At 35.7% G+C, this 15,351-nt stretch overlaps 1 protein-coding gene across 1 annotated transcript; it reads right to left on the bottom strand.

Annotated features, from left to right (window-relative positions):
* Positions 1 to 4,061: 4,061 nt before the first annotated feature.
* LOC144442137 (uncharacterized protein C5orf34 homolog) lies at positions 4,062 to 15,326 on the bottom strand. The gene is made up of 11 exons (XM_078131405.1): positions 15,211 to 15,326; positions 13,275 to 13,465; positions 12,257 to 12,386; positions 10,678 to 11,429; positions 9,313 to 9,519; positions 8,735 to 8,801; positions 7,389 to 7,610; positions 6,493 to 6,629; positions 6,157 to 6,258; positions 4,829 to 4,901; positions 4,062 to 4,262 (listed from the first exon to the last, which is right to left on the bottom strand). Exons 2-11 carry the CDS (start codon positions 13,442 to 13,444, stop codon positions 4,062 to 4,064), a joined length of 2,061 nt encoding a protein of 686 aa, XP_077987531.1. The 5' UTR covers positions 13,445 to 13,465; positions 15,211 to 15,326.
* Positions 15,327 to 15,351: the final 25 nt, after the last annotated feature.

Here is a 15,351-nt window from a genome sequence, read left to right as displayed (position 1 = left end):
GCAGGTTTTGAAGAAAATAAATTAGAATGAAATTACTTTGATGATGATGTTAATCATTAAGACTTATTTGCAACATCTTTGACATACAAGTTCATGGTAAAAGTTGCTGAAAAAAAATGATTACACCCCCTATTGTCCGATAAAATTTGTTGATGTACCTTACAGCGTTAATGAATAATTTGCACAATTAATTATTTTTTGTAATTAGGCTATATCTTAAGACTGCACACTGCAATTTCAATACAATTTAGTACATACGTTAAACATAACAGAGTGCATATCTCCTATAAAAGTTGTTGATTTGGTTTGAAGATTTAGTGAATAATTTGCATAATTAATTATTTTCGGTAATTAGGCTATACCTTAAGACTGCATGCTTCAATTTCAATATAATTTACTTCAGACATTAAACATAACAAACTTTATATGCCCTATAAAGTTGTTGATGTACCTTACAGTGTTAATAACTAATTTGCATGTCAGATTAATGATTTTTGGTAATTAAGATATATCATAAGAATGCATACTTGAATTTCAATATCATTTCGTACATACGTTAACCATAACAAAGCAGATATGTCCTATAAAATGTGTTGATATAGCTTACAGTTTTCATGAAATATTTGCATAATTAATGATTTTAGGTAACTAGGCTGTATCTTAAAAATGCAAGCTTCAAATTTTGTATAATATGGTACATGTATCAACCATAATAATACACACCTGTCCTATGAAGTTTGTTGCTACAACATGTACTTTTTATGAGTACTTTGAATAATGAATGATATTCAGTAATTAAGCAGTATCATGCACTCTTCAAATTCCGTATAATTTGGCACATACCGGTACATTAACCTAAGAAAGCATGCTTGTCCCAAAAAAGGCCTGTACCATAGTTTTTCTTAGTTTAATGAGTTATTTGCATAATTAGTAATTCGGTTACGGGAGGCACTCAGTTTAAATCCGGTAGTGTTTTGCCCCAATCTCGTGAATAAATATCCAGTTGATGAAGAAACTAAGATATGCTGTGTGTACTGTGTTGTTATTGTAACTCGCTGTGTTTTGTGGCTGTTCAGAATGTGTCAGTGTTCGTAGACTACTTGGTGAATTTTTCAGCAAAGCTACCATACGTAAAATTGTGCATTTTGTTTGTAGAGACCTGAAATGAGGTCTCATGGTTTGTTGCTGTACAATGTTAAGTATTTACACTAAATTGGACATGTTCAGGAAAAAAACTGTTTGCAATCTGTTAGCGTGTCTGTACATGGCACTGGCACTGTCATTGTGCACTGAAGTTGTTGTATTATTAAAGCTAGCATATTGATAGACTGTAAGATACGTTGCGACGTTCTGCCCTCACTGGCTCGAGGGGTTGGCCCATGTGTGAGGGCACACCGTCATGGCATACCTTACAGACTAGCATAATGACAACTCTAGCACCATAGACTGGCGAGCTAACAGTAACAGATTGCACAGCTTTTACCAGAACTCAGCCATGTGTATATACACACATGCAGATTATTAGAGTGCCCTCAACTGAATTTACCAACAAATCTCATTTGCATCCTTTACATATTTATAATCAGGTGTAGTATGTATAATATAAATGGAAATACAACTGAGAGCTTTATCGCCATGTCCCACTAACACCAGTGAGGGCTCCCTTTGTGGTAATAACGTCATGCTCATTACACTGTACAAGATTTTACCCACAACTCTTGCTGATTTGTACTGTTGGACATCAGCTCATTGAAGTCAGAAAATCTCACCTGTGTACAGGATTTTGTATGAATATTTTTGCCATTTTCAAAACGTAGAATTGACACTGATGAGTTTCTGAATATATATTTTCATTGGTTTTGGTATCAATGATTTATTGTAGAAGGAGTAGCAATTTTAGAAATTTGTCAACAGATTTTCTTGAAAGACATGCAAAATATTTTCCACAAAACTAAGGAAAATATATGCACCTGTTATGACTTTGCCAAAGATATAGATTTATTTGAATAGGTATGACAAAAGAAATTTACATACTAAAACACATCATACACACGTCTACCCAAGTTATTGATACTTTGACATTGAAAAGTGTTTTATGCACAGTACATGTTTCATTTACTTGTTAGCACATTTTATGCAAAATTTAGAACTTTATTTTTGATTCCCCAAACGTACTTTTGTTACATATTAATTAAACGTAATTACTATGCTTAAAATGTTGGCAAATATGGGTTATTGAAGAAGTTATAAAATAAGGAACTTCCAAGCATACCAATCAGAGAGAGTTGTGGGTAAGATATTGCACAGTGCATTATATCATTGCATTATCATCTCATATTTTTTTGCATTCAAACTGGTAATTTCGGGGTTATTTTGGAAAAAAACAATCAAGATGGGGGTTAAGGATAATATAAGAGGAACACTATGATTGGTTGATTTGTTGTTGGATAATACCAGCTTGTAATCTTTTCAGGGCATACTAACATATCCATGCAATGATTGGTCAATTGCTTGCTGAATACCAGGTTGTAACCATGTGAGAGCCGCTAACATATACCAGCTGTGAATGCAAAGATTGGTCAATTTGTTGCGAGACAACACCAGCTTGTAACCATTTGAAAGTGTGCTCACATCATACAATTGTGAATGCAAAGACTTAAAGGGTAGAGATAAATGATGATGCCAATTATAGAATCTTGGATAGTTTAAATCACATACACACTATATCAATATGAATCAACGCATATTATCTGAATAATCACATTTTTAATTACAATATTAATAATTTCTTTGTGTGAATGAATACATTATAATAACAATAAGATATTTCTTTAAGTATGTAAACACTTGTCTCCCAAGAAGTTTGGTGAGGGCCATCCCTCATGGGTTCAGTGTTCATGCAGGAGGAAACCAGAGTACACGGGGAAAACCTGCATTGTACGATAGAGTCAAACTGAACGACACTCGATCTTCTTACTTAGAGCTTGGTAAATTTAATCAAACCCTGAATGGATTTTCGAACCCCGACCGCAGTGGTAAGAGCCAAGTGGTTTAACCACTTGGTCACCGACAACATTACATTAGTCATATTATGAAACGTACATAACTCGTATACATGTACATAAATTGTAAGAGTTGGCAGTGTGGAAAAAAATTACATTATTTTAAATACCTAGATACGAAATAATTAATGCATCATTCTTAAATATTCAAAAAATAGTATTTTCTCTCATCTCTCTACAGTAAGACACATTCTTTGCCTACAGTAGTTATTTTATATTGTCTTACAATTTAAATCATGTTTGGAAAATAACTGCCAAACAGGTTTGTTAAGTTTATGTTCACTTTCACCCGTAAAAGTAGTCATTTAAGTCAGATTTCAGAACATACAGTATGGGGTACAATATAAAATGGTTTTAATACAATCGGTAAATTAATTTTGGATCTCAGTATAAAACTGAAGGAGTATATGAGATTTGAAAAGTGTCCACAAAAACACTTAAGTCACAGCGATATCGCAGTTTTAAAGGGTACTCACTGAATTTATACATTTTGGGTGACGTAGTTTTTGCTGCATACTTAGAAGGTACTTGCAGTATTCTACTTACTGAAGCATAGTGAACCATAACTTGCAATTGACTGAACTCAAACCTGGTATTAAGATATAACTTACAAACTATTTTATGACATAATTTATTCCTACTATGCAATCAACTGTTACTAACAATGCCAGAAGACAATTATAATATCATATTAGAAGGCATTCAATGACATCAACCTTATACTAGAATAGTTGATAATACTATGTACGTTCATCATGGAAGCACTAGATTCATAAACAAGTTCTCTTCTTCCAATTTTGATTGAGAAGCAGACATGTTTCAAACAAAGCACTGAAGGAGGACAAGGGATTTGTTAAAAACATGTCTGTTTCTCAATCAAAAGTGGAAGAAGAGCACATTTGAATAGAATAGAATACTTGAAGCTTTTTTGTAAGTATTTTCACTTGAAATAAAATGATTATAAAAAGCTTGCGTCCCCTTATGCCTTGTTTAAAGTTGTTAGTGTTTGTTGTCCAATATCATATCAATATCGGTGATGGTCTGTGACATTTTCTTCAAAACATCCCTCACCATGGCAGGACCAGGAATGTTGTCAGGATACGCACCACCAGTAGAACTATTTCCTGGCATACTACCTAGGCCTCTAGTAGTGCTCTGTTCCGAAGAGGCTGAACCATTTTCCAACAAATCTGATGATTGCTGGTTAAAAGAAAACATACTATTCGATGGTGTCAAAAATTATAATTTTTAATGAAAACTGGAGTAGTCTGTAATTTTTTGGTGGTGGTGGTGTTGATGGCAGGGGTAACTTTTGTTTTGTGTTGAAATACACTGTAATCAATACATATAAATAAACTTGTCACTTGTAGGTAGTTTTAGCACACCTTGAGACACAGGCTAAGTTGGTTGAATTTAGTTGTAGATTCTTCAAACCAATGAAACAACTGTCAACTTTATTAAGCAACAGTTAAAAAGGTTCTAAGCTATGAGCATTTTGTGATTAAGGAGCCCCCTCCCCTCCTGTTTTAGACAACAGTTACTATACATGTACTTGCCTTGAAACACAAATGGTGAGAAGAGAGTTGATTGCAATTCAACTATTATCCTGCTTTCAGACATTCTGATTATTTGAATTTGTTATAAATGAGGAAAGAAAAGTGACACATGTTGGAATTAAATGCACATCCCCCTAAATATTAGTCTGATTACTTTCCCATCAATTTTGAGAATGAATGAAAAATGAAAAGATTAGACTCTGACAGAACCAGCTGTTCACTAATTATATAACAAAGGATACAGTTAAATGTCTTAATCTTCTTCAACTCTGATGCAACAGCTCTGAAAACAAAAACAAAAATGACAATGTTATTATCTAAACAATGAAAATGATAATTATACAATTTTATTGGACCGATGTTTTTTGACAGAAAACCTTTCCTGCGAGAGTACACACTCCCCGTCACTGTCTAATTGTATTGGGTGATTGGCAAGAATGGGATTCAAGCAGAAGAGTACTATAAGGCAGCTCTGGCAATATTGAAGGCAAGTTTCCCTTAACGTTATAGACCACCCAAAATAAAATAAAAAATGTTTTGTTTTTCCAATTTTTAGTTGAAAGAATGCAGGGCTCCCTCTAGCTAAATGAATTTTGTAGCCACTTATTTAGCCAATCTCAATTTTGTTAGCCATTTTCAGTGAACATTAGTCATTCATACAGGCTAAAATATTAAACACAGGACACACATAATATCATGATACCTTGGGATTTTTATTCAAAAAAACCTACTTATTGTCTGTTTACAATAATGGTCGTATCAATGATAGCTTTATATGCCCATAGTGTTTTCTAATAATCACAAGAGTGAAAAAATGGAATTGGATTTTTTTCTGGAAAATAGCTTCCTCTTTATTTGTAATTTACATACAACTGTAGGTTGTGAAATGATATACTTCTGTAAACAACTCTATTATATGTAAAAGTTCACACCAAGATAATGTCAATTTTAAAGAGACCATACTAGGCAGCTCTGGTAATGTTGGAGGGAAGTTTCTATTAGCTGAAGAAACTGTCAAAGTTCGCACCAAGTTGTTGTCAATTTTGCTCCAAAATTGTAATCACAAGTAGAAGAAAATTTGTGTTGAAGTCAGTGATACATGACATTTAAACTTTGTTGGTAAATTGAAGTCAAATTCAAAACAAGAACAAGAACAACAACAACAACAACAACAACAACAACAACAACAACAACACATCAGGCTGCTGTCACTCTAAACACACTACTGGCACAACACAACTTTTTGTATCTACTTTCTAATGTTAATCAACAAGACTAGCAAAAAACTTGTCACTGTCTGTCATGCCAGAATGATTATCACTTGCAACAAAGTCAACATTAACTGTAGTCTAGCAGAGAGAGCCTCATCAATTCTGCTAACATCTTATAACCAAGCGTTGTCAGGGGCTGACTACCTATTGAGCTCTGCACCAGAGGTAATCGTCCTCGCTTTTGTTCTGCAACCTTTCAAGTACAGCTCTGAGGTTACACTACAAGACTACAATATATGTTGCTATAGATACAAGTATATCATTTACCTGCCATGGTTGAAATTATGCACAGTGCTGTCGTAGAAATTCAGTCGTTCATTTGGGGAACTATTAACCCATGCAGCCCACTCTTTAGCAATAGATATGTACCTGTAAAGATAAAATGAACAGAAAATGACATGTTTTTAATCTATCAGAATAGCATACATTGTAGTTATCATGTACAGAAAAGACCTGATTTCACAAAATGCACAATTTTTTGTTATTTTTAACTTTGATTTTCCATTGCATAACAGCCTGCATTAGACTGTGCAATGAGGTCCCCCACCACCCACCACCATCTCAACAATTTGCAGATGATATGAGAAACATTTCGACACTTACTTGGCGAATCCACATGGCTGATGAAGACTGACCAACTGATATTGACCATTGGGAAGTAATAGACGACATGCACCGGTAGGAATGGCTTGATCTGATCTGATCTTAGGCAGACTTAGAGATTGGTGTGGGGGATCATTCTCACTGTCATCATTCTGAAAACATGTAAATCATTTAAGTCATGCTTGGTGATCCCTCTATAAATGGGTTTAACACCCCTTTTTATCATGTGGAATATTCCATCACCTTGGTTACAGATGGTATAATTTTAACTGACACCAAATGTTTATGGTGGTTTATTTATCATGAGCTTTCCTTTTCTACAATTTTCTACAAGATTATTTACTTTTTTACACAGAATATTATAATGATAAATTCTGCATGCCAAAATTAAGCTGACCTTTGACCTCAACATATTGTTAAATTAGTTTACAAGTAGATGGTACTATTGTCTGAAATCATTCAATGAATTATTATATGTCCTGTAGATGCAATGCACTAACTTTTGAACCCAATATCATTACAGAACTTCACCACTAGAGGGTGGTATTTAAACAAAAGGGTCTATGGCATTTAATAAGAATTATTTAATGGACACGTTCAAGGTACCTCCTGTTACATGTAGCTATCCATGAGGTAACATTTTCTGTGAAACTGGCTAATGGTTCCCGTTTTGAAATAATGTAAGCTAACTGTGGCGTGCATACTCGGATATGACTATATTAGCTTGCCACTGAAAGGGGGGGGGGGCGCTCTAATACTAAATGGTTCTATGACATTACATGTACATGAATTTATGATATTTTGAGAATGTTGGTATTACGCAGTCACTTTTAAACCCGTAATCACTACACTAGTTCACCACTAGAGGGTGCTATTCATGTCAAAGGTCCATAGACATTGATTTGTCTTACCTGTTCATCTGAGTCTGAGTTAGTTTCATTCTCTTTTCTGAGTCGACTACTAAAGTCCCATTTCATATCTAACATCGTTCTATCAGTAAACACAATTCTAACCCTTCCATCAGTGTAGGCAGTAAATCTACCAAGTTCAGCTATTTTAGTTTCTTCTAAAATTGATGCAGGTACTGGAACGGTTGGTTGTTTTCCTGAACATTTCACCTATATAGCATAAAAAACAAAATTGGTTAGTATACATGTAGGTTTCAAAAACAGATTGATGTCATAATATTTTAAAGATTGGTAGTGTGTTCAGAGTTTTGTCATACTACAACAACGATTCTAGGCTGGTTGCACTTTAGACTGAGACTCTCTCACATTCCTCGGAGTTTAAAATTTGCATTGCTAAAAGGGTTGTTTTTTTATGTACCGATATCTATCACGTAATTGTATTTGAATATCCTTGTACTGTGGGCCCTCTTCAACCACATAGGACTAACGGTAACCATTCATTGATGTGTTACTGCAATGCTCAGTGTTATCGCGAAGCTTGGGGCATCAACGAATAGTTAGCCCTATGTGGTTGATGAGGGGGCGCACACTACAAGGATATTCAAGTACAATGATATGGTTGATGTCGGTATATAAAAAAACAGCCCTTTTAGCAGTGCGAAGCTCCGAGGACTGAGAGTAGAGTCTAGTTGAACTTATACAGATGTTTGGGTTGAGACATATTCACATTGCAGTTGTTACACAGTAATCTCACAAACTTTTATAGTACATTTGTAGCATTTCAGGGTTTTTTTAAAAACAGTTTCTGTAAAGGGGAAACATTTTCATAAACTATGGATTCTGGAGAATTATTTCATGATTTTTCATCACCAACAATTCCTTTCAATTTCAGAGAAACATCAAGTTGATTTTGTGCCTTTATAGGGTATCTTTGCTGTGGACCATTGCATCATGGGAGTCAGCAAAATAATATATTCATGTTTATACAATGAATATTCATGAGATATATTTTACATTGAACGGAATAAGGACTTAGGAGTCATGAATATTCGTTGTGAAACCATGAATATATTATTTCTGCTGACTCCCATCATTCACTGGCCAACAGGTGATGTGAAATCATGAAATGACTCTCCAGAACCTATAGTTTATGAAAGTGTCTTTATTTCCTGGACTGGTGTTCCCCTTTAAATGAGTGTAAATGCTACAGCTAGTCAAATCACCAATGTTTCAATGTGACACTGATTCTATCTAATTACTACATAAAAATTGTCGACATGGAGTGCTTTATGTAAGCATTTTTACTGTAGATGAGTACTAATACAAATGCCTACCTTCCAACAACAGTTAGAATAGAAGTCCACCATGGATGAATCTTGGTGTCTTATGTGGTGAAACAACCTACAATTGAAAAAAATGATACATGAAATTGAAAGAAAGGAACTACAAGAAAAACATACATTTCTTTCAACCTCCTGTGTATGCTAAGATATGTGTATAATATGGACTGATACAAACTATATGTATAGTTACATGTACATGGTATAAATTAATATCGTTATGTGTAAAATAAGAGTACCTACAAGATGGCTTCATCTTCACACAACACTTTTGAATTTGTTGTAAACCACAGGCCTGGCATCTTTATGACACCATCTGAGACATACTGCTTGCACCGATTCGTCAGCAGAAAATACGCTCTGGATTGTGAGAAGGTCAGCGTTACAGTGTAGAGAAATCACTGTGTCTGGATGAGGTAGGTTCATTATAGTCAAGCTCTGTTTTTTTTTGACAGGCCCTCATGACTGAAAGCATTACAATTTTGAAAACAGAAACCAATTTTCTGCTTAGACTAAAATCAGTATATGTACATGTATCATCTATTTCTCATTTCTATTTTACTATAATTTACCTTGCTGCAGTACCAATAAGTCTCCGTAAAGAATACTGTAGTTTGGTTGTATCAGGGGGTGGATTCTCTGCTGAGTACACTCTCTCCTCTATCATGGAATTCTCATACCAATACTGTGTAAAGAAGCATCCAGTGGGGCCTTTACTTCGTATGATGGATCCATCCCCTGGGTAAACTTCAACCACAGGTCTACTACCCCAATGAAGTCTGTAATAAAGATATGATAGTACTACACCATAGTATTATAATTATATGATAATGATATGATATGTAATCCCACAAAATATTTATGCAAATGAACGCCTGATTGATTGATTCAGATACACATTTTTTACAAGCATATTTGTTGATTTGGACTTCTCAATTTGCTATCCTAACTGACATTTTGATTTTGAATTTCGCTGTCCCTCCTCATCTACAACAATGATAGCAGTATTCCACTGGTCTAGAAGCCATGCCCCACCTCACACAATGTGTGCAAAACATTAGCGTACATTTAAATAGAGGACAACATAGGTATTTAGAGTGAGGTTGCATTTCCATGATTACACCTAATTGTGGATTCAGCATGTGAGCTGATGACATGATTTAAGTATAAAGTATGACGTACTCAACAAATAACGGTATATACTGTTACAGGAATGCCATTCAAGACTAGTGGAACACAGCTATCATTGTACATGAGGAAAGGACAGCAAAATTGAAAATCAAAATGTCAGTTAGGATAGCAAATTGAGTGGCAGCGCTACAAAACCCCTTGATGAGTGAGTTTCAGTGTGGGTACTCACAGGTATTGCACTCTGCTATACTTTCAGGATTTGTTATGTAGCTACAACAGAGAACACGACAAGCACTGACAAGTCTGAGTAAGCCATACCACCATGGGGTTCTGTCATATTATTTCACAAAATTATCATGACTAAATAACTTTATAGATACCATTACCAGTTGTAATGAAACTTTCTACTCACAGTCAAAATATTTCTGGGAAGCAAAGCCCCTAATTTTCGCTGAAATCTCATTAGCATTATCAGGGTTGTACTACAATAAGCTATTGTTGTACACACCTGATGATGGTGATGTGCGAAAATTTGGGAGTCACCTCCAAGAAATTTTTTGACTCTGTCAGTAGAAATTTTCATTACTAAGTATGAACCCAGAGGCCATGAACATTCCTTCTTGCAACTTTATGGATGTTTAGTTGTATCAAATAGAATAATATTATAACTTCAAATTGACAACATGGAATTAAACTTTGCGAAGTTAGACATCATGAAACATTACATTTTCATGGATTTGGTACAAACACATTCAACATACAAATTCTAAACTTGCATGGTGATTGCTGTCAGACCAGTCACATACCTATAAATGATGCCATCTGTACAAATTACTTTCAACTTCTCTTGTCTTACATTGTACACGCCATCCTGAATCTTAGCCACACCAAACGTTTCTTTACTCCACATATGCAAATGAGATGTAGGGCAGTTGAGTGGCAGGGACGTAGGTACAGCACTATTTATTACATCATCAGTTTTCTCATCAGATGTAACACTAGCTTTGGATTGGGCTTCCTCACTGCAGTCATGTAGTTCCTCATTGACGTCACCATTGTTTTCTTCTTTGATTGCACTCAATGCTAAATCCAAGGCTTGCTTCCAGTGACTGGGGCAAGAGGCAACTGAATGGTGCTGAACTAACCAGATATAATGATTTCTAGATGACTGGCTTTTACTATCTCCATGACAACTATTCTCTCCTACACTATCTTCCTCTTTGTTGCCTGGCAACTCCTTTTCTTTTCTTTTGTTAGCGGTGTCTCGCTGACAAAGTATACCAGTAAAACTGCCATCAAGTTCCATGGAATCAATGTGCTGGAAACAATTTTTCCTCCTGGCATCTCTGTTTTCACAGACTTCTGTATTACGTACATGAGGCTTGCTGACCTTTGCCAGGAATCTAACATTGAATTCTTGTTTGTGAGGGGCTAGTGTGAGGCTGGCATAACCACCTAATGAAGACACAGAGACTGAACTATCTTTCTGAAGTGTGACCATGTCCTTGCTGTTGGCATGTGTGGACCATTTAATATGATGAATATCGGAGTGTACATTCTGAAATAAACATGTTGTTGGTACATTAGTCAGTTTTTTGCTTTCCAAAATGCTTTGCATGAGATGATGTTGCTTATGTTGTTACGTTTAGTTACATAATCCCCACTTCAGGTAAAAGATAATGGCTGTGGCAGGATTAGGGACTTTGAAATAACACTTGTATAATGAAATGATGGAAAGACATGCTGTTAGAGATTTTATACAACAATGCTTAAAACCATTAATGGCAGAGAAGGATTTTATTGGTAAACTGAGAATATGGTCAGGTGACACCCCCCCCCCCCTGAGTACTAGTAATGCATGTAAACCCTCTTGTATACAGATATGTAACGTTGTATTGGGAGATGTGCAATGCATGTTGGAACCAGCAACAGGTCTATTGACCCATAGACCCTACATGAAGTGATTGACCCTTAGAAATGATAGTATAAATATTTTATGAGAGCAGAAGTGCCATACAATGACAAAATCACAGTACACTTCTCTCTGGTATGGGTTACATGTGAACCTATGCTACAGTAAAACATACAACGCATTACTAGTATGTTTGCCATTGAGGGCGTACAACACTGTGTACAATGTACAAAGCTATTACTAGTATTATACCCAGATTACAAATGTACATGTAAGGCTCTGTACGTTTTAGGCATTTTCCCATATTTGCACCAAGTAGGTAAGATTCATCTCACCCACCAACCCTACTCATCCCCGAATCTCACTGGCACCTGTGACTAATATGAGAACCTGGGATTGAATCCCTGGCACAGAGAAAGTGGTTTACTTTAGTGTTAAGGGTTGTAGGAGACATACATGAACACTAAACATACCACTTGGTCTCTTTCATTCATTAGCTCAGTACAAATAAAGGGTCGTTCTGCAAATCTGTTTCTAAACTCCAAAGCTTCAATGACTTTAGTTCTGAATTCACTGGTTACAAATTGAGTTCTTTGTTGAACCCTGTAACGTAAAAAAATGAAATGATAGCAATTAACTACACGCTGAAAGAACAACAATTGTCAGTGTGTTCAGACTTAAACATGAAGTCAATCAAACACAATTTTGACATTAGCTGGAAAAATACTCGTGATCAAAGGGTTAGGTTAAACCGGTTTACGTTTTGTCACATCAACTCATCTAGGGACTCAGAGTGACAAGACCAATTAGGTAACTAATATTTTGCTTGGCTGAATGAAGAAATATATTACAGATTATACCATGCATGAGTGAAGTTGAACAAAAAATATGGAATATATACTCTGGTCGTTCTACATTGTATATCATGACAATACGCGTCTACAAATGTACATGTAGGTCAATGCTTGTCTACATGTATGCAGTGTTTTGGGAACCCCGGTAACAGAAAGGGGGAAAGAGGTAAAACTGGTAGTGCTTCCCATGCAATGTATCATAATTTTGGTGGGGAACCCCGGTAAAATGATGTGGGAACCGGTCCCCGGTAGATTTTACCTACTTACTGCCCTTAAATAAAACACTGTGTATGTCACTGGTTCTGCTGGATTCAAAATATTCAAAATTGCCATTACTTTCCGCAATTTTTCTTTGATATTACTAGCATTGGTATAATTATGTTATTCTCCAATAATTTTCTTCATTCAGCCGAAAACTACTCATGACCTAAGGGTTGTCACTTCACATCTCTCAACGAGTAGTTACAACCCTTGGGTGACAAGTACATTTCTATATTCCTTGGATAAAAGAGGAAAAATATTGGGGAATAACATATGTCTTGGTACTAGTGATATCTAATCAGTTTGAGACACAAATGTGAAAAAGTTACCACGATTCATCACCTTCACATTTTTTTTTAAATAACCGAAATAATACCTGTGCAACTCTTGGAGTGGATGGTTAGTTTGTTGGATTTGTTTTCTGTGTACAAAACCTGCACCACAAGGTGATAGCTGTAACTGAGATCCATCGGTGTATGTCACTTCTACTGCATCATTACTAAAGAGTAGTATTTGTGTAGCTACTGGTAACGTAAACAGTGCCATTGTATATCAACAAAGTCAGTTCTGTAAAGACATAATATGAGAAACAAAAATCACACAAAGCTATATGTATGATGTATCTAGTGGCAGCGAGTGAACAAGCCTATAGTATCTTACAATCCTACTAATCTTAGTCAGAGGCTTTCAGTAATGCATTCATGTTTTCAGCTGTAGGACAAATACAGGTGAAAATCAATTTTGAGAAAAATTTAGAAGTTGTAAGATATGTCATACTGTTCAGCCCTATCAGGCATGTAAACTATGAAGTGAGTGCTGGCTGGTAGCATGGTACAAATTGTACAAAGACAAAGACAAATTGTTCTTGCTACATTTGTACATCACATTATAATGTTTACAACAGTGCTAACAAAGGTGACGTTTGAAAGAGTGTATGTGATCTAACTAGCCTTACAAATATATATTCCATGGATTATATTATCACAGAGAGATGTCAAAGCCCTAGAACTCATATTTGCCAAGTTAGTTAACTGCTTGATTTGATTTGATTTCATTGACTTGTTGTTATGTTTTGTTTTGTTGAAAATTGTCAGTCATGTTATTCACATTTAGAGTTTACCTAGAATCATTTGTAAATATATGTTTGAATATATGACTACACTTGTTGTAATGCCTGACTCAGAGCTCTATACAATACATATGTAGACTCCAAAATAAATTACATCCATCTGTTTATTGCTTACAAATCATACCATGGGTCAAGGTAATCAAGGTGGTACATGTAGAAATCATAATGTTAAAGAACTCACATGAAGTTCAAACCCTTTTGTGCCTAAAATAACTGTTAAATTACATAATGATATAATTTGTAATATGAAACTCATCTGCTAATGTGTCTGACTAGAAATGATACCAAAGTCTGAACATAGGGCCTGAATCCATTCATTGTAGAAAATACAAATCTGGGTTATACTACATTTGTACATATACATGATATAGGCAGTGAGTCTAGTACCCGGGTCTAGTAATAGTATTTGATTTTCTTAAACCCAACCCCAAACTCCCTACAAATGTGTATCTTATGTATTGTCAGTCCACTCTTGCCCTAGAACAACAAAGATCCTAAAAGTATTTTAACTTGATGTACTTAACATACATGTACATGTACTATTTTTTGACTGACAAAATGGGCAGCTGAATACTTTCAAACAAGAGAACTCGGCCGGCCATTCGATGAGGTGAATTTGGCTAGCTACGATGTCAGCCAGTACAAGATAGAACTCGGCCATTCGATGAGGTGAATTTGGCTGGCTACGATCTCAGCCAGTACAAGAACTCGGCCACATGACATTAATCTAAAAAACTAAAATTCAGAAAAGTTAGTTTTCTCTGCCAACGATAACTTTGTCTCCAGTGCGATTAACTTGTCAAATGATTGTATTTCTCCACGAATACAAACTCCGCACGTAAAGTCTGTAGTTCTGGTATGAAATTGGTGATTCTGTGTGCAAGCCTGAACAAGTCCGAAAACATTGAAACAAAACAAAACTTGTCCGTCTTTGAATCCCCGTGTGTACTATCACCTATCGAATATTTCCCGGCCACCTGATACAGTACGTATTAGTAACTCTGGAGCTGAGCAATATTGAAACTGTGAGTGTGACATGGGGAGGCGTCATGTCGACGTTGGGGTAGAGGGTGTTGTTAAACTTCAGCAACTTTGATGTAAAATAATGTGCTGTGATCCTGTGCTGTCGTTTGCTGCTTTGCACAGTTCTGGCACAGTGCATGGTCGGCAAAATGACACTCACCTAAATATCGTAGCAGAAATGAGATGTACCATGTGGTGTATCAATACACCAGCAACACGTATCCACAAAAGTTGATATTGCTGACCAGGAAACACTAAACACGAACCGAATCGCGATTGTTTGGCCGATCGTGTTTTGAAC

The sequence above is a fragment of the Glandiceps talaboti genome, chromosome 11 (genome assembly GCF_964340395.1).
Source record: "Glandiceps talaboti chromosome 11, keGlaTala1.1, whole genome shotgun sequence".
NCBI classification, from domain to species: domain Eukaryota; kingdom Metazoa; phylum Hemichordata; class Enteropneusta; family Spengelidae; genus Glandiceps; species Glandiceps talaboti.
This window is presented reverse-complemented; position numbering and strand designations above follow the sequence as displayed.